General features: G+C 41.7%; 1 protein-coding gene across 1 annotated transcript in view; it reads right to left on the bottom strand.

Moving 5' to 3' along the window:
* Window positions 1-15,850: 15,850 nt before the first annotated feature.
* Window positions 15,851-20,790, bottom strand: part of ORC5 (origin recognition complex, subunit 5) — a gene marked incomplete at its 5' end in the record, with an annotated part of 67,902 nt that continues 62,962 nt past the window's right edge. The window contains 2 exons of the mRNA XM_010083106.1: window positions 15,851-16,400; window positions 20,016-20,128. Coding sequence (XP_010081408.1) covers window positions 16,355-16,400; window positions 20,016-20,128 — 159 coding nt within the window. The remainder of the gene's footprint in view (window positions 16,401-20,015; window positions 20,129-20,790) is intronic.

Genomic DNA, 20,790 nt, shown 5'->3' with positions numbered 1-20,790 from the left:
AGAGGACACCTAGTATAGTGGCTGCTTCTCCTTGGAACAGCATGTCTAAGCAGAGGCTCTGCTCTCTGAAAGATCAGAGTGTGATTTAAAGAAAAATGTTGCCAATGAATTTAAAGCTCATGAAAAGGGCAGGTTTAACAGCTTTGGTGTTCTCTGTTTAGCAATGCTGTATGTATAGCTACAGCACAAGCTTCTCCACAACTCCTTTAGAAAATACCCCTCGTCTGTCTAGACAATCCCCACTTTGCAAGACTAAAAGGACAATTCATTTTAAATAATATTTCTTAAGCAGCATTTCCATCTATAGACACTGGCTAGAAGAGCACAAGCTGTGCCCCTGGCCAAATGCTCGGAACATCCATCTGCAGGGAAACAGTAAGGGCTACGTGTTTTTAAGGTGTGGTTTGGGGAGCAGTTGAGCTGATCCTAATGGCTCATGGCTACCAAAGCATATCTTCCCCTGTGTCCCCCTGCCCCATTCCCCTGCCTGTCCCAGAGGTACGGCAAAAAGCCCTCCGATTTTTTGGCTGAGTTAGTTTTTGGCTCACAGAGGGGTGAGACCAACTCCAGAAGTAGTGCAAAGCAAATGGTGGAAGCACATGGAACAGGGCAGCCTCAGGGAGAGTGGACCGGATCTTTTGGAAAGGGGAGATAACCCACAGAGTCCTGCAGGACTGAGCCCCGTTATAGTGAGGAATGGTGGAGGCTTGGAGATGCTCAGCTGGGGCTTTGCTCTCCAGTCTTGCACAGCCTGTGAGGATCAGAAGTGTTGAGTCCATGGTGCCCAAAAAGAGCTGGTACTTCCCCAGGCACTGAGTATTTATCAGCACAGCACTCATCTGAGCCATTCTGTTGTGTTTCTTCACCAGAAAGTCTGAAAACTACATTTCTTGGACACAAGAGGTTGGGTTACCCTTGATGGAGGAATGATATCTGGAAGAGAAACACCACCTTCAAAAACCAGACAGCTGTGAAAGTACTGCTAAATGTAAAAGTTGGAGTAATGGCAGCTGAGTATCAAAGGTGAAAAACAGAAAGCTTGGCTCAGCTCTGTGCAGCCAGTCCAAGCTCTCCAGTCTGTCCCAGTTAGAGCCTCAGCTGGAGCCATCTCTCTGGGTTGCTGACTCTGAACATTTGAGCAAATATCTTATCTCCTTTTGCTGACAGGAGGCTGTATTATTCATAGGCCAACTGAACCAGGGCATGCAAAGGAGATTGGGGCTGAACATTAAGATATATTTATATAAAATTATCCCTACTTGAGCTGTGAGAAGGTCAATTCCATTTCCAGGGATCAAGAAGCAGAGGTGGGATCAAGATGCATTAACCCCAGGTGTATCCAGAGCCCCTTCCAAAACCCATTGGAGTCAAAGTCTTTAGATCTGCCCCTCAAATGCTGTTAATCCTCAGAATTTTAAAAGCTTTTAATGAGAAATCAAAGCTAAAATTCCAGCAACAACGAACTAATGCTCCTGGTGGCCAAATAAGTTTAGTAGCCAACCCCAGGAAGCTAGGCTGAAGTAGCAGCAGGTTTTCCTACATGCTTTTCACCTGTGCTGTTGCTTCATTTTTTCACAAAGAAATTTGTTAAATTAATTGAAGAGAACCATTTTTACGCACCCCCAGGCCTTCTATTTCACCTGTGTTTATAAAAATAGACCTGAGAGGGGAAATGGCAGGTTATAAGCTTGCAGCAGACTTAAAAAACTTATGTATGCCTCTCCATGGGACTCCAGCAGACAAAAGGAAAGGGATTTACTGGAGGCACTAGAGAAAATTATACTGAGGGCCTCGTAAGTTAAAAACCAAGGAGTTTGTGAGAAAAAGCAACCCTCAGACTGACAGTTTATCGTTTAGGATTCACTTCATACACGTTGGGAGAAGGAAAATCTTCCATGGTGTCTAAAATGTAAGGATGGCACTTCATCATCCTTTGGAAAAGTACAGAGAGCTCCAAGCGTGTACATAAAAGAGATCTTCAATAACAAAGTTCAGTTGGTTACAAGTTAAGGCTTTAAAATGCCCACCGACTATAAAGGCTTGTAATATTTCAGTAGATTATTGCCTCTGAGAGGTGTTACTGCTTCATTATACATTTTGATTGTTCAAAAGCCTACGATGCTAAAGATGTGCTTTCTTCTGCCTGAAATAATGCCCGAGACTGGAGTGCGGGAGTGAATGTATGGTGTATGCTGCTCATGAATAAAAGATGTTTGCAGCTAAGCAATCTAGAGTGTTCCTCTCTTAGGGGATTCATGCTATTCTTCAGAATTTTATAAAGAATAATTTTCTAGAGATGACTTATTTTTTAAAAAAGATATGGAATCCAATTGCTTGAATAATGGTGAGGATGCCTTAGCGGAGGGGATGGCGGTGAGTGAACCAGGGAGGACACAGAGCCTTGCTGTGGTTGCGGGAGACATCTCAGGGCTGTCCCTTGCCCCAGGCAGAGGCGAGCTCTCCCCAGTGAAACACCACAAACTCCCTTTGCATCTTGCTGGCAGATCCTGTGCTGTGGACAGGCACAGGGAAACTCACCCTGTGGCAGAAGCTGTGCTGAAAACGTGGCCTCTTGTAAGCAGGAGGCTCATGGCATTACTCTGGCACTTCAGAGGAGGTGTGAGTATGGCCAAACATGGCAGTGTCTTAACCTAGGACACCCAGCGCTTGCTCAAGCTCCTCACTCCCTGGCAACCGCTTGATTTGAAGGAGAAGACCTCTCACCCCTGCCTTCAGAGACAGCCACGAGTCCTAGGACACGCTGTGCCCACCGCTGGGCTCCCAGGCACAGCCTCGGAGGCTGCCTGAGATGCAAAACGCTTGGGCACTGACTCCCCGGCAAACAGCCAGCCCGGCGCCACAGGAACCGTCTTACAGGGTTTATTGAGGAAGGCTTTGTGCAGGATCAGAAGTAGCACAAGTGTGAAACTGCTCTGCTGAAGTGTAACTCCGAGACTGGCACCCACGCCGTGCTTCTGCACACACATCCGAAATACCAGCAACAGTCAGTCAAGACACCGAGAGAAGGGAAACGTGCTGCATATGCTGCCACAGGCAGCCCCTGGCAGCACAGCCATTGCTTCTGCCTGTCACACAGGCAGAACAGGCACACCAGAGAGGCCAAAACCTCCGGGCACATCGCCCACCTTGAGCACGCAGCTCCTGGAGGACTGAAGGTTGCTTGGAGAGAGCAGCCACGCAGCTCCATCCCAGAAACACATTCATCCAGTTTAATCTAGCTTCTTCACAACAACAGGGATCTTTTAAGCTTGCAAATGTTTAAAATTACATGTTGAGATGCTGCTGGTGCTCCTGTGTTTGGCTGAGGTGGAAGCTACAACCAGCACTCTCCAGGTCCCTTGTTGGTAGCACAGAAGTTTATGTGCTCTGGCCATGGCTGGGACCAAGACTGCAAGTGATGGATGTCCCTCTGCTTGTCCCAAGCCTCGGTGGCACAACCAGGTACAGCAATCAGTTAGTTCCTCCCTCGTGGAGAGTCTCTGTACATAAGCCATCAGGAACTGCTCTGTACATAGCAAGAAGAAAGGGAAGACCCCTGTGCCCCCAGCTGTCACCTCTTCATCCTATAGTCCCCATAAACCAACATTTTTTTCTTTTTGGATCTTGAAAACATTTCTTCATTTTCTTTTAACTTGGCAGTGAATGATCAAATTTATCTTGTGAAGAGTCACAAAGAACCACAGCCCTGAAACTGTGAGAAGGAATGAAAAATATTCCTGTTTCTCTAATGCTGTGGCTCTGCCTGCAGGGTTAGCAAGCGGCAGATTGCAATTATAGTTTAAGCATCTATTCATTTCATTGCAGGAAAAGCATCAACATGTGTGCTGTATTTTTTGGCTTCTAAACAGCAGAGTAAATGTACACAAAAATTGAGAAGTGATGTATCATATATTAAAAGAAGACACTTTGATCCATGCAGCAAAATGAAACACATGCAAATTTTCAGCAGTTTATATGGAATAAAGTTTTACTATACACGATTTTATGTGCTCACACAGAGAATCTGTAATTGCGCTAAGGAACATTCAGTCTACCTATAATGAATGAGATGTTTCAGAATGAGAAACCTTTTAAGGTTTGAGCCAATGATACCTAAAATATGGAGATTAAAAATAACACTAGAATACACATAGTAGCCAAAAGAAATCATCACATTTGTGCTTAAGGAATGAAGTATTCAGAAAGCTCCTCATTTTCTCTAGAAATACTTTGCTTTAAATTCCATATTTTCTTTTGCCACATTCTTCACTTAAAAGCCTGCAGGAGCTTTTGTACTGTTGCCAGACTTATTTTTTGTTTATATACAGGTTCTTGCCATGGAGATATGTCCCTGACATGAAGGCATCCAGTATAGGAAATGACATGCAATGCCTTATTCTTCTAGTTTAATTAATGCTCTGACAAGTTGGCAATAAGGCTACAGTGAAGAAAAGGTCTCTGCAGGGAACCGCAGGTTTTGAGCAGTAAGAAAGCTGTCAAAATTTTACTATATATCTATAGTAACATATCGAACATCCAAAGATTTCTGGAAGGCATCTGTAGAAAAGAATTCAAAAGAAAAAAGGTTAGCATAAAAACGATGTTCCTTAACCTACTGAAAATAAAAGAATGACTTCCTTAGCAGCCGGAGTTGGAACTGAGTAAGCAGACTGTGCTGACTTACTCGTTTCACGCAAAAAGAAATTCCAGTTTTTAAAGAGCAAGGACTGTTTGACACAAACAGTAAAAAGGATTAGCCTGATCCCTGTCGAGACTGGTTCTCTTCTGTGAATTAAACAAGCTGAATGAAGAGCAGATCTATTCCACAAAGTGATCCATGTAACCATTCTGGATCCCTGTGACCAAACCCACAAGCCCAACTCTTCTGCTCCACAGAGTTCTCGTCCTCCTTAGCTGAAAGCACAACAGCAGCAGTGTCTCGGCATGAGGGCAGGAAAAGGCGTCCTCTCTCTTCCTCTGCCTGGTTCGATATTTTGGGAGGCATCAAAGATGACATCCCCAAAGGAGACTGTTACAGCTCGAAAGGCAGCCTGCAGTCACAGACCTCGGATCATAAGAAACCCGTGGTGATCCATGCCTTACCGAGGTGCAGTCACAGACCTCGGATCATAAGAAACCCATGGTGATCCATGCCTTACCGAGACAATCATTAGATATTCATGATCTTATTGCGCTCTGTCACCATCCTTGCTTTGCCAGGAAAGGAAATTGACAAGGAAACAGCAGACCAAACTCAGTACCACCTGACTTCCTCTAATATCTCCACATCTTTTTGGCTGTGAACATGCAGAGATAACGCTGTCTTTTCTGATGGATGAGCTATTCATTAGCTACTAATAGAAAACAGCTGTCCATACTCATACAGTTAATTGCCTCTGCACCAAAAATTCATGAAGGAAAACATAAACTGGCCACATACTTACTAATTGCCTCTGCACCAAAAATTCATGAAGTTGTGCCATTTTAGGAAAACATAAACTGGCCACATACTTATGTATCTTTCTGAAATGAGGACTTTTGCCTCCTATAGTGTGAAAGCTTCCGAGCCACGGGAAAACTTACGGTTGTCACCGACTACTAACTACAGAGCGTTTGAATTTCCAATCTAATCCCCTGCTTACCCACTTTTTATTTTAGTGAAGAGATTAATTTATTTCTGCAAATACATCCCTAAGGAATCAGAGGAACCAGCTTCAGTCTCTTCAGGAGCCTGATTTTCAAAGAAGAAGCTGCACAGGAGAAAGTAAAAGGCTACCAATGAAATTATTTATAACTGTACAAAAGAGTACTTAGATACACAGATAACAGCTAGCTTAGAAAACTTGCTATACAGAGTTATTGCTGGCATAAGTACCAGTGACTATAATGAAGATTATTTGTTTTTTTCATGATAAAAACTCTAGCTACTCAGAATTTTGCCAAAGACTAACAGCCAATTTTTCTATATTGGTATGTCTGAACTACTTATTTCCATTTTGAGGGTAAAGAAATTTTAGCAAAATCTAATTATATCAGTGAAAACTAAAGCTAATATTTTCTCTTGTGACGATGACATAAAAAAATGTGTTTGTTTAAATTAAAAGTTCTGTCACTTCTGTGCTTTGGAGGGGTGATGTGGTGTTTTGCTGCTAGCCAGGGTCAAAGCTACAACAGTCCTTTTCACCCAAGTGGCCTGGGTTCAACTCCTGCTATGGGAACCAAACTGCTCACCACCCGATGACCAAGGCTCAGCCCCTTCCCAGTTAATGATCCCAGAGCAGGGAGAGTCCTGAAACCGCAATCCCAGAAAGGAGAGAAGAGCCTGGGAGTCCGAAACTGAGAGCTAACCAAGGGAGAGAGACAACCCAGAGAGAGATGACCTGGAGTCAGAGAGAGCACTTCCAGACAGACCCTCATCTATATACTGTGCATGAGGTGCATGATACGGAATATACCATTGGGCAATTTGGGTCTCAATCCTAAACCTAAGGTTGAATCCCAGGCTAGTAACTGGGGCTGTGCCCCCTCCCGGCTTCCCCTCCCCCCGCAGACACTGGCACAGCAGAGAAGCTGAAAAGCCCTTGACTGTCCTGGCAGCAACTATAAACATCAGTATGTGATCAGCCTTCTCAGCACAAATCCAAAACACAGCCCCACACTAGCTACTATGAGGAAAGTTAACTTTGTCCCAGCCAAAACCAGGACAAGGAGGTACTTAAGACTAGATTGGGAGGAGCAAAAGGAAAAATGGAACCAAGTCTAAAGCCAGGTTTTGTACACAATCTAATTAAAAACAAAAATCCCCAAACCCGGTATCCTTTTACTTTAAATGTGGATGGTGAACGACAGGTATTGCTGAGGACAAAACTTTCAGAAAGTAACTGTGACAATTTGCACAAACATCATATTTACTTTTTCTATAACCCATCAAAAAACCCCACTCTTGGAATTAGATGAGATTTTTTTTAAAGGCTTCTAAGCTATTAGAAAAGAACACGCTCAGGATACATAAACATGTCTTTAATCAAAAAACCCCACTCTTGGAATTAGATGAGATTTTTTTTTAAAGGCTTCTAAGTTATTAGAAAAGAACATGCTCAGGATACATAAACATGTCTTTAACGATAGCTCCAGATATGCTCTATCTAGCCTGAAGTAAAGGGCAGCACTGAAGAAGCTATTTAAGGTTACTGCACATATCCCAAACCCAGGCTAAGTGAAGCGAAAGAGCCCGTCACTCTTGGAATTAGATGAGATTTTTTTTTAAAGGCTTCTAAGTTATTAGAAAAGAACATGCTCAGGATACATAAACATGTCTTTAACGATAGCTCCAGATATGCTCTATCTAGCCTGAAGTAAAGGGCAGCACTGAAGAAGCTATTTAAGGTTACTGCACATATCCCAAACCCAGGCTAAGTGAAGCGAAAGAGCCCGTGTTGATGGCAGAGGAAGCTCCCCTCCCTGTGAGCCAGGAGCCACGGGTTTGTTTACATTGGCAGGGAAACCGTGTGCTTGTCTTTGGTTGTTCTTCTCATTTTCCCTGAAATTCCCAAATATCAACAAGACACTGCTCTCAGAAGCTTAAGCAGGACTTCCAGCTATTTGCTGTTTCTAGTGATTTGCATCCTTAAAGAGTAATCAAAAATTGCATAGAAAATGTAACTGTGAGAAAATGGGATTTCTATCCATCCATACAGCTGGAATTCAGGAACTGCTTTAACTGCATGCCAGTAACATAATTTGCCCCCCTTGTAGATATTTCACATATTCACATCACATCTTTCTTTTTCATGGTTGTTGCTGAAGATCCTGCAGCCTGCAAGGTGAAACAATCTCTCTCTGCAGAGCTGTTTCAGGGATGCCTACAGCTGGGCACTTGCTTCCCCACACAAATCACCAGCACAGGTGGGACCTTCCAGTGCCCTGGCTGCAATGGGGTAGGAAGAAAAAGAGGAGCCAAGATTGTACTGATGGAAATGGAGGAGAGGGAGAAACAGCACCATCATCAATACTGTAAAAACTCGTCAAATAAAGAGAAACAAGGAAAACAGCAATATAATCAAGGCTTTTGCCACCAGAGTGGTAAACAACTTCCCTCTCCAACACTGTCTCTTGGGTACTTTCTTCTTCTGCTGAATTCTGTAGAAACATGCTCCCTCATCTGGTAAGGATGTCTTAATCAGATGTCATGTACCTTACACTTTGCTATTCTCTCTTTCCAACTATTCTCTGACTCCCAGGATTTAGGAGGTACCTGTGTGAAAGTCCTCATTACCTACCTGAAGACTGAGAAAGCTCTCAGCTGCTGAACTACCAATGCATGGGCCTCAGAAAAGCCTGCTAGTGAAGGTCTATTTCCCAGCCCTACTGATCCTATTTTATTCCTCTGAACTCAAATATCTAAATAAAGTACAGGAAATAATAAGCAGAATCAAATGCAAAAAAGGAAACTATTTGCATATTATAAATCCTGTTCTGTAGAAGATCTGTATGTGCCAGGAAAACAGAACATATGTGCTGAATTAATTTAGGCAAAACTGCACCTTTACTGTGCTGCTTATGAAAAATCACACCTGCTACACCAGGTCTGTCACCGACACTGGCTTTTCATCAGCATTTCATCAAAATCAAACAAATATGAAAAACAAACACCAAGAACAAGACAACTGGCTATACAGCATCCATAGTCCAACATATTTAACCAGGATTTGGAAAAGAACCTTACTGAAGCTGAACACCTGCCCCCGAGTACCCAACAGACCTCCCCCAAATATCCAAACAAGTGCTGGCAGGACAGAGGACAGTATGTGGCAACAGGATACCTGAACAATGCACGCCTGCGCCAAGGGGGAGACAGGCAGCCCAGAGCAGCCTTCCTGCTCTGCTGCCTCGTGGGAGATTCCTTCCAAGATGTAAACCCCAGGAGCTGGCTGCGCTCGTAGAGCAGCTCTCTGAAAGAGCCATTTCAAAAAAATCTTCAGAATTGCAGCAGAAGAATGCAAGAAGAGGGGAATACAGAAGTCTATCAGGGTCAGGATACTTCAAAACACCAAAGGTGTCAAGTTCACATCCCCCTTATTTCAAAGGGAAGTCCAGCCCCTTTCCATACTAGGGTTGCATAGATGGACCCCAACGGCAGGCAGTGAATGTGTGTTTTCTTTTAGTAGTTTGCTGCCTGGTGGTGGTAACTCACTTAGAAGAGCTGTACAAAAAAGGCTTTTTGGCAACTGCAACAGCAATGGCAATTATTTGTAATCAAAGTACCTCTCTGCTCAAAACCACTGTTTGAAACAAATTAAAGGAAGAGTAAAGGATACTTCTGCTGCTTTGGAAAAAAAGCGGTATTGGTCCCCGACAGGAGAGGTGGCCCTGTAAGTACAATACACTACAAACACTTCAAACATTGAGTTTACCTATGTACGTTATACATTACGTTCCACTCCAAGGCCACCTTGCTTACAGATAGTCATTCACTTGTTCAACTTAAGCAGCATGGAAACAACGATGGTCCCAGGCTGCTCGGTAGTGTTGGTCTTACTTTAATACTGTATACTTCTAAGCTTCTTGATATTAAAAGCCTAGATACTTGGATATTCAAATATATGGCTGATATATCGCTAATGTCCAATAACAAGCAGTATGATGTTCTTCAACTTTGTGTTCTGGCACAGACACTGCCACTGAGCTGCTGCTTTTTAAAGACATCCCCATGTACTCAGGCAATCTTCATGATAAGGTTGTACTGTTGTAACTTCAACTCTGCTGGCATATGCAAATTATTTCTGTATTGGTTTTGGATTTATTTTTTTTAAAGGTTTTAATAAACACATAAAAAAAGAATCAAAAAGTAAAACTGAACTTACTCCGTGTTTACCTCTAGCTGAGTATTGTATAGTTTATATAAATCTGCCTGTTCAGGGTAAAAGACGTGTCACATGGAAGCCAAGATAAAAAACACAGTTTTTGCTATTAATCTTCCACCCAATATTCTAGTGGAGCCATTCCACTATCCACGAACACATAAAAATTTGGTATTGTGTACGATTAGACTTGCTAATCAAGTTGTATCTTTATCCCAATGCATATTTACTAGCAATGATAAGGCTCTTTTGTAAGTTATGCTGTTCTTCTGTTGAGAAAACTGGAGAAGTTACTGTCACTTCACACAGCATTTACTCCCGGATGGAGTAAATCTTCTGTTTCAAAATTGTCTGGGCTGAGTAAAACACGTCAGTATGCTGACCTCCCGGCAACCCTCAGGAACCTGCTGTTTCTCACTCTTCCCTACCATCTCTGCCAACACAAGTGCAGAGGGAATATCTAATCCTGGGATACTCAGCTACGTATGTTTTGCTCACAGGTCACAGACATGCAATATCTCCCACCTTCCTTCTGGGAATCCTGTCCTTCACACTATTCTCCTGGCACGGCTGGCTCTTCTGGTTACCAGGGGAGTAGATAGCGCCTGAAAGGTGTTGGCAAAACTACTCAGTGTGTACTGGAAAAATTTAACCGATAGTAAAAATGGATGTATTCTCACAAGTGTAAATCATGGTGTACAAAAGCACTAGAACTTAGTGCTCAAACAACTTATATACTTCTTTAACTTGCACAAAAACAGACACAATAGCCAGGGGGATTGTTCTGGTATAAGCAGCAGGTTCTGGAAGAACCAGAATAAAGTAAATCACTGTCAAAAGAGAATAACTCTCCTCCTGTATTACATGTAGATGCACCCTTGCAAGCCTTTTTAAAAACGAAAATCTTCACGTTATGTGAATGAAAACACAGCCGTTGATGAAGTCAGAACTATTCAAGGCCACTGATTTCCTTGCAACTGTATGTTAGCACCATTTCTTTCTCCATTACGTTATTCTTGTAACAACAAGTCCCAGCTCCTGTTGATGTTTGGATCAGCCATTGGAGACAATCACTACAAGTTTGTAATTTTTACAGTATTATAATGCTTTGTGACTCAGGAATTATGAATTCTCTGTTATTTTTAAAATATATACTGCTGCACCAAAGTACTGAGGGATTCCTGATTAGTTGAACAACTGCCTTGCTGTGAATCATTTGCACAGTTCTTAAAACCACGTGTAGAAGAGATGAAATCCTGGCCCCGGGCAGGCTAAAGGAGGCCACACCTCATCCATGAAAATGGGGTCTCAGAACAGAGTATTGCTAGGGTACCCAGTAAGAAACTCAGCAGTAATTTATAAACTCATTGACATGGATATATAGAAATATTTCTAGTTTGTCAGAATAAATCCCACTATTCGTCATCAGCATAGTTATAGCCTACATCAATCATCAGCACTTCAGTCACCTTGTTCATTCTCACAGTCTGCTGATTCAGCTTTAAGTTTTATATCACTGATAGGAGTCTTTCAAAAAGGTCAGAAAAGTGCATTCAATGTAAGGACACTGGTTCTGTCTAATGGATCCTCAGTTACTGCTCCTCCAGTCAACCTCATTTCAGTCAAATTAACTACATTCCACAAAAATCTGTATCCTCATCCTTTGGATTTACACTGGAAATGATCATCAGGTTAGGATGGAAGAAAAAAAATAGGAGCAGGACCAAGTTTTCTCAGTGCTTATTTTCTAAGACCTTTATTTCATGTGTTCTATTCTCTGTGCTCGAAATTTGAGGCTGGGTAGTTACTGAAAAGGTGGCATAACCAAGGAATCACATTTGATGCAATGCAAAAGGGACGTTTTTCCAGCTGCAACCTAAACCAGAACTTACCTGACAAATTTTGATCCTCATTCAAATATTAGCTCTGAAATATGGCATATTTAGTCCCTTCCATCTACATTGCCTGTCTAGCAGCTATAGGCAACAAAATCTTGAACTAGTTCTGGTCTTGATCTCTTTCTAGAAAAGCTATGGCAACAGTGAAAAGAAAAACCACTTCTGTATTTATGACCTCATTTCTAATAACCAACTGCATTTTAACATTACAACAAGTAATACAGCATATTTCATTAAGTCCTGTTACAGGTACCGACGTGTTTATGGACCCATACTGTTGAAAAACTAAGATTCTGGAACTAATTTAACCCTACAATACTGAGCTTGGGCCAATTTTCTATTAAAGAATTATAGAATCATTTAGATTAGAAAATACCTTTAAGATCATCAAGTCCAATTGTTAATCTAGCACTGCCAAGTCCACCACTAAACCATGGCCCTAAGAACCACATCTACAGGTCTTTCAAATGCCTCCAGGGACGGTGACTCAACCACTTCCCTGGGCAGCCTGTTCCAACGCTTGACAGCCATTTCAGTGAAGAAATTTTTCCTAATATCCAGTCTGAACCTCCTCTGGCACAACTCGAGGCCATTTCCTCTCATCCTATCCCTTGTTACTTGGGAGAAGAGACCGACACCCACCTCACTACAAACTCCTTTCAGGTAGCTGTAGACAGCGATAAGGTCTCCCCTCATCCTCCTTTTCTCCAGGCTGAACAACCCCAGCTCTTAGCCTCTCCTCATAAGACCTGCTCTCTAGACCCTTCAAGAGCTTTGTTGCTCTTCTTTGGACACACGCCAGCACCTCAATGTCTTTCTTGTGGTGAGGGGCCCAAAACTGAACATAGTATTCGAGGTGCAGCCTCACCAGTGCCAAGTACAGGAGGACGATCACTTCCCTAGTCCTGCTGGCCACACTATTCCTGATGCAGGCCAGGATGCTGTTGGCCTTCTTGGCCACCTGGGCACACTGCTGGCTCATACTCAGCTGATTGTTGACCAATACCCCCAGGTCCTTTTCTGCTGGGCAGCTTTCCTGCCACTCTTCCCCAGGCCTGTAGCATTGCAGGGGGTTGTTGTGACACAAGAGCAGGACCCGGCTCTGAGCCTTGTTGAACCTCACACAACTGGCCTTGGCCCATTGATCCAGCCTGTCCAGATTCCTCTGTAGAGCCTTCCCACCCTTGAGCAGATCAACACTGACCCAACTTGGTGTCATCTGCAAACTTACTGAGGGCGTACTCACTCCCCTCTTCCAGACCATCGATAAAGATATTAGAGAGAATCAGCACCTGTGACTGGCCACCAGCTAGATTTAACCCCATTCACCACAACTGTCTGGGCCCAGCCATCCAGCCAGGTTTTTACTCAGCAAAGAGTATGCCTGTCCAAGCCATGAGCAGACAGTTTCTCCAGGAGAATGCTGCGGGAAACTGTGTCAAAGGCTTTACTGAAGTCCAGATAAACACCATCCACAGCCTTTCCCTCATCCACTAAGCTAGTCACCTTGTCATAGAATGAGATCAGGTTAGTCAAGCAGGATTTTCCATTCATAAGAACAGTCTTCTATGCTCTCCTTGTACTCTCTTAATTTGTATATCTGGAACTATTTTTGACTATTTGTGATATTTTCACGCATGTTGAGTGGAAGTGTGGTATTATTCACGACTTGCTGTTGGTAGTAAAGCTTCCCCAAGAAGAGCTTCTTAGTTCTGCTCAGTAGGTGCTAAGGTTTTCAGCCATCCTGACTACCACTAAGTGGGGGCTTCACAAGCTGGCACCGTCCCTCCACAGCAGTATCGTGCTGCCGCACCTTCCTGAAAGCTGTAAACAAGGTTGGTTGCAGAGTTACTTAAATGTTGTGACTCAAGAGTTGTAGCACTTAATAAATTAATATCAGTCCCACCATGTTTCATATATAAAATTCTAATCCAGATCAGGTGTCACAAAAACCTATGATGTGTTGCTGTTGCTTTACATGGACTAGTTTACATATAAACACTTCAAACCTTTCTTCTCCAACTTTCAGCGCTAGGTAGACACATAAGAGATTCAGAAGAGCTGAGCTCAGCCCAGCACTAGCTCCAAAAGGGGAAGGCGCTGTAAAGTTTAGCTCAAAGTTCACCTTATGTACATTTTTATTAGTAAAAACAAAAGCAGCCAGTAAACATTTTGAAACAGGTTATGCATTTGCATCCAAGCACTTCAGTAAGTGTGACAAATGTTGCCACCTCATGGACAGGTGCAGGGTTTGATTCACTCAGCAGTAGGAAGGAAAACGGATCGCGGAGATGACTCATTGCTGCCCTTTCACACTCTCCTGAGGGGGGGAAAGAGACAGCTTGGCAAGAAAGATGCTTTTGTTGCTTAGATCCACCTGGAACTCATTCACTTGGGTCTAAATCCACAAGCCTAGTTACATACCCACAAGTGGGGAAAAAAAAGAAAAAAAAGAAAAAAAAAGAAAAAGCTACACACGTTCAGGGTATTTGACCATCTCCAATATCAGAGCAAGGGGGGGGAAAGAGTGATGATTCTTCCTTGGAAAAAAACATAATGGTCAACAGAGGACATGGCACAGTCTTGTACAGTCAAAGGCCAGTATTCAGGAGTAAAATATCTGGAGTAACAGGCTGCGTGACCTGGAGTTTTCAAGAGGGTGACAGAAATCTTCAGATTCGTGAAGACGACAAGCCTAAGACACTGGACCAGGGGATTTTACATACCCCATAAAGGCAGCAGCAGTTGGGAATCCTCTACTTGTAAACTGGAGACGAATGTAATTGTAGTGTATTCCATCACAGATTTCCAAAGCTCAAGTTTCATGTTATAACACCACATTGATCATTCGCTATTCTGCCACTTCTGGGGAACCACCGCAGGAATACTTTGTCACCTGTTGAATCTCTCCCTTTCTAATGGAAAGACAGCTGTGCCATCCTCCTCTACAGTACAGATACTGTTATAAAAGCCATTACACAGTGTGTATCTTAAAGTACGTTCATTCCAAATAGCATTATAATTAGCACTTAATATAACTGTATGACTGTAAAAGGACTATAAAATGTTTGAACATTCCCAGGCACAGCAGAGCAAGCAGCAAAAGCAAAAAGCAGCCACTAATGAGCACTAGACTCTAATATACAGTCAGGCAAGTAAGCCCTATGGCAAGCACAGGAGCCTGTCAATTAATAGCTAATAACAGCTATAGAATTGATCTAGCACATTCCAATCGAATTTGTCATTCTCTCAAACCCTTCAAGCACTGTGTTGGGTGCCAAAAAGGACTGTTATGGTTTAACCTCAGCTGGCAATAAGACCCACACCACTGCTCACTCACTCCTCCCCCCTTCCCGTGGGGTGGGGGAGAGAATTGTAAAAGTGAGAAAAGTCATGGGTTGAAATAAAGACAGTTTAATAGTGAAAGCAAAAGCCGCACATGCAAGCAAAGCAAAACAAGGAATTCATTCACTCCTTCCCATGGGCAGGCGGGTGTTCAGCCATCTCCAGGAAAGCCGGGCTCCATCACGTGTAACGTTTACTTGGGAAGACCAACGCCATCACTCTGAACGTGTCCCCCCCCTTCCTCCTTCTTCCCCCAGCAATATATGCTGAGCATGACATCACATAGTATGGAATATCCCTTTGGTCAGTGGGGGTCAGCTGTCCTGGCTGTGTCCCCTCCCAACTTCTTATGCATCCCCAGCCTGCTCACTGGCAGGGTGGTGTGAGAAGAAGAAAAAGCCTTGACTCTGTGTGAGCACTGCTCAGCATTAGCTAAAACATCCCTGAATTATCATCACTATTTTCAGCACAAATCCAGAACATAGTCCCATCCTAGCTACTATGGAGAAACTTAACTTTATCCCACCCAAAACCAGCATACCTTTCAAGTTTGACAGTGGGACAGAACTTCAAGAATCAATTATTTTTTTAAAAATAAACTTTGTAAAAATAGACTCATAGTCAACATTTATGAAAAAAGACAGTACGGTGATTAATTGGGAGTTTCCTGTCATCGTGATCTCCATATAACAGTGTAACAGTCTGTCTACATACAACTGAAGAGAAAGATGGATTTACACCAGCTTGTTTTTAAATAAGTTCTTACGTTTATTATATTTTGCTATTCCACTCTCCTAAAATGGTGGCCTCAGGAAAAGCTGCTTTGGCAGGCAATTGCAAAGATTCCTGTGGAGAGGAAGTGAAAAGACTGGGCATACAAACAAGGGCTGCTGCCATGTTCAAAGCACTGGGGAGAGTTCATAGAACAAAATGCAGTCCTAAGTAAATGGGTTTCAGGCAATTTCAGTGTTAAGATAACATCATTAAGAGTAGAACAGATTGTGCTCAGACCCTGCTGTTTATAATTAACACATTGCTTCCATATACTCCAGGGTCCCTGGTAAATAGTCCTCTGCTCAGATCCACCCAGACCAATCAGAGTATTTTCATCAGGTTCCATGCTGGGCCAGCACCTGTTTGGACAAATCCAAAAGAGCCAAAATACTCTTCTTTCTGGCCAGCTAAGTAGAGAGATGAACACAGCTTGCCTTAGTCACTGTCACAGTGTCCATATGGCTGTGAAGCTTGTTTTCACAAGAAATCGTACAAGTACTTTATTATGTCGAAGTTCACGGTCCTATAAACAAAAACACAGTATATTAGAGCAATCATCTCAACAGTGCTAAGACTTTAACCTGTTTGGAGACAGCACACATGGGACATTCTGCACAATCAAAATCAAGCAATATCCCCAAAAGAAATGCAATCAAGGATGATCGAATTTTTGAACTTCTAGTTGTTATTTATAGTACCTGTCTTCTGATTATTTAAACTCTCTAATATTCTAAAAAAGAAGTAAAGCAGCTTTCTAGTAAAAGCTAGAAGATTCTTATTTTGATCATCAGGCAGTAAAAATATATCAAAGTCAATAAGACTACATTTTCATATGGCAAACATGATACTCTAGTTGGTGATGCAAAGCAGCAATCTTCTATGCTATTGAATGTTTTGAATGTTTTATTCATCTTCCAAACCACCTGTTTTATCACGTACTACGTAACTTCTTCATCTGCACTCATTTGCAGTTTGCATTCTTTCAGTCTTGACACTAGTTGACCCATGTTCATAGCTAAATTTGAAAAATCCAAGAATGCCACTCAATGGGATAGAAGATTTTAATGTATACTTTTGTACTTTAATGGCAGGCAGAATGAAACAGCAGTAGAACAAAACATGTAATTATTTCTTCGTCTCCAAACTCTTTCTGCTATATAAACTAACACTCAGACTTTGAGGTTTACTGTTTGAATAAATAATGCAAATTACTGCATATAATGACAAGTATAAAATTAAAAGTTTTTTTTAAAAGTATTCAATGATGCAAAAATAACTGTTCACAATGCTAAGTGAGATTAACTGTCTGAATGTCTTATTTGTTAGACTCCAACCATTTAATATTCTCTTTTCATGCCTCGTTCTGTAACCCACTTTTCAAAAAGTTTCTATAAATCATCATATTGGATAGAAAAAAGTTCAGAAATCCCCAAGATACATAACAAGAAACACTGTGTTTTGAGTCCACTTAATAATCCAGTGACAAAATTAAAGAAATTAACTGCTACTGTTAAGACTCGCATGGCATTGTCAATCTAGAAAAGTGCTTTAGTTACAAGGCTTTCCACAGAAACAAAAAATCACACACTCTAACAAATGCTGACCTTATCAACCAAATGAAACAGAATTGTCCTGTCATAATAACTGGGTTCATTAGAGACTGTATGAAAAGATCCACTACATTCGACAAACATTAGAGATCTCTACTTCAGCTACAGAAAATTTATGAACTTAGGTCTGAAATTCCTAAAACAGAAATTTAAAAATTCTAACAAAGAAACATCTAGCCTTAGCTATAGCCAATCTTGTAAATACTATTTGGTAAAAAGCATGGGAATGTCTCTACAAGGACAGAATACATGCAATAGAACATGAGGTTCTGTGATACTAAAGGAAGAGACAGGCAGCAGTCATTACCCTAAAAGTCACCAGGAAGAGATGTAAGTTTTCTACTACTCTTTTCAAAAAACAGGTGGCTTTTTTTAAAAAATGCAAATTTCACTTTTGCTTAAAAAAATACCGGAACATGAAATGACAATCTGAACAGCTTGAATGGGAGTGGGGAGCAGAGGAAGAGAGCATCATTTTCTCTCCCGCTCTTTGCACTCTTCAGCCTTCCATTAGAAATATGCTAAGTAGCAAGGCTGAGGTATCTGAAGTTTTCAGTGACTAACAAACTTATTTCAGTATTATTACAGTAACAGAGAAAAAAGAACCTGGAGATGGGCTGCTTACTTGATGAGTATTTTGGTTGAAATGGCAAAGTGATAAATATAACCTGCAACAAATATAACCTCCGCAATAAACATAACCTCTCTCATGAGTGGTTAAAAACTACAGGCAGCTGCAAGACTATAGCACAGCTAGAAAATGAAATTTCTCGCAGCACAGATGATTATGCCTTCAGCCTGTAGCCATCCTCATCAAGACAAGGAGGAAGCCCATTTGTCATGGGTTCATGAAACCTCGTATCTTTATGGATCATTCTCCTTAAAGATTTAACAAAGACTGTGGGTTGGAAAAGATACTTAATAAAAGTGTAACAAAGGAACAAAGCAAGGGGGAAAAAAAAAGCTGAACAGGAGAAGAGTAAAACAGGCCAACTTTAAAATCTGTCTGGTCATTTAAATGGCCTTATTTATGCAGCATATAAACTCTTCCAAAATAACTTGAGGTGAAAAAAAAAAAAATTGCTTTCTTCCTCATAACATGCAGGAAAAGTCAGTCAGTCAGGATACACACACACACACATCTGACCTAAAGGGAAGCAAGACAAAGCACTATACTGTGCACTGAGGTTTGAAGCGATAGTGTCTCCAACAAAAACTTTCTCTGGTAAGAATGAGCTGCATAGCACAGGTTTTGGTCCTGTTTTCTGGCTATCTCTATCTTCCGGCAACTTTAATGGAGTTAACAAAACTTCTAAGGACGTTAAAGTTGCAAGGAGAGGGCTGTCATTTCAAGTATCTTAATTCAAGAACCCTTATAGTCAGTACAGATTTTATGAACTGGTCTCCATATTCACCGTAGGAACTAGAGCAGAGACAAGAACTTGGGGATGTCTGTACACACATGATCCATGTTGCTGAGCAGATGGTCCACTGTACTTGGTACCAGTGGGAACTTCTTCAGGGCATCATTCACAAGTGAATTTATTGCTGGGAATAGCAAATTGACATAGTGAAGCCGTGGAGATCCTGGCAGTGTGGTCCAGCCAGGACTGAACCAGATGAAGTTTCATACAACAGCCTGTCCAACTGCAAATTGGAATTAGTGTATCTGTGGGGTTTACTGATAGGGCTATTGGACATTTAATAGCTCAGGAGAGCAACATGTGCAATGGGGTTATGGGATACGGTCTACACAGGTTCCTCTGAAGTCTCACATTACAGAGAAGAGTTGGCCTTCAGAATGCTTCTCCCCCTTTTCGCCACATGTCATTTCTGGGCTCTGTTGTGGCTACAAGTTCTTAATCCAAGACCTGATAATAAGCTGGCTGCAGCAACAGATGTGAGGTAATGCTGTCGGCAGTTCATAAAAATGAGACATAGGCTTGATTGCTGCCTATATATTGCATGCATTTCTGTCTGTAATTTATCATCACATCTCCCAATGGACCTGGAACTGCTCTCAGACTCCAAAATTGAAGGCTCTGAATGAACAGAGCCACTGAGTTACCTACATGCCTTTATCGAATTAGTTTGCATCAACTACAGATCCCACAAGATAGACTATGTGGAATTCTTCTAACCTAAGTTTTTATATCGTACGTACAACAAACACTTAAGAACTAAATATAATTTCAGATTCAAATACCATAATGTGCCTTTGGTAATGAAATGGACTGACAATTTAGAGTGGTGTTTGCACATGACGTCCCTGACCTTTACTAAGCACAAAGACATTACGTTACTGTAACACATATTGCCACTGTAAGATAATTTTTTTTAAAACAGAATTGGACTAAAATTATCTCAAGTTTAACACTTCTCATAAATAAGACTCATTCACTCATTCTTAGTAAACATCCATAGATTTCTGTTCTGGTCTGCAGAGAGCTAATGACTGTGCAAATACTGGTTTTGAAGTCTCTTTCAAGTCAGCAAATACAACTGTAAATGATCTCTAATAGGCTCACCGGGCAATAGCTCTGATGAAGTCCAGAGACACAGCACATTTATATCGTGGTCCATCGAGCTGGTCATTATGGCCCACCATGGCTAACAGCTGGAGAGTCACAAGAGAGGTGATCTATGAACAAGAGACATTAGTAACATTAGTCATTTTTGTTAATGTGAATAGCAGTAGCCAATTGTTTTTTTTCTGTTTGTCATTGTTCCCATATTTCTCTGGAAAGTCACTCATACTTGCTCACTAATTTTCACACAGTTCTGCAGTTGGCAAAACCAGGAATGTACATACATTTTCACCATTACATTTTCAGCACAGGCAGTGAGAGACACAGGCTAAACCCTATATTCTTTTTGTCATCCTGGAGTTCTGATCAGAGAGAGAAAGGCAATGTGGGGAACAGGAATAATATAAGCTGAACATTTTCCAAATCTCTGCCTGACAACCAGGAGAGACTTTGATTCTCTTTCTTTTATACCCAAAGACCTCCTCTTGAACTTTCACACTCAAAAGTTGGATATTCCTGTGCCAGCTCATACCACATTTTGAACAGATGGATGTATCACTCTACTCTAGATAAAAAAGAATTTGAAGGTTGGAAAGGAAAGGCTGGAAGATTGTGTGCTTAAAAAGAGCAGAGCCTGAAAGGAGAAATTTGATGTTTAACCTTAAACAAGACCTGAAACACATTTAGGAGACAGCTACAGGAATATGCTGGTTTGGACATCCCAAGGATATTCAAAATTCTCAAGTGCAAAAGAAATTTGCCTAAAAATATGCAT

This window comes from Pterocles gutturalis, unplaced genomic scaffold (genome assembly GCF_000699245.1).
Source record: "Pterocles gutturalis isolate BGI_N339 unplaced genomic scaffold, ASM69924v1 scaffold19225, whole genome shotgun sequence".
In the NCBI taxonomy this organism is placed as follows: domain Eukaryota; kingdom Metazoa; phylum Chordata; class Aves; order Pterocliformes; family Pteroclidae; genus Pterocles; species Pterocles gutturalis.
The sequence above is the reverse complement of the archived record's forward strand: the minus strand, read 5'-3'. Positions and strand labels throughout refer to the sequence as shown.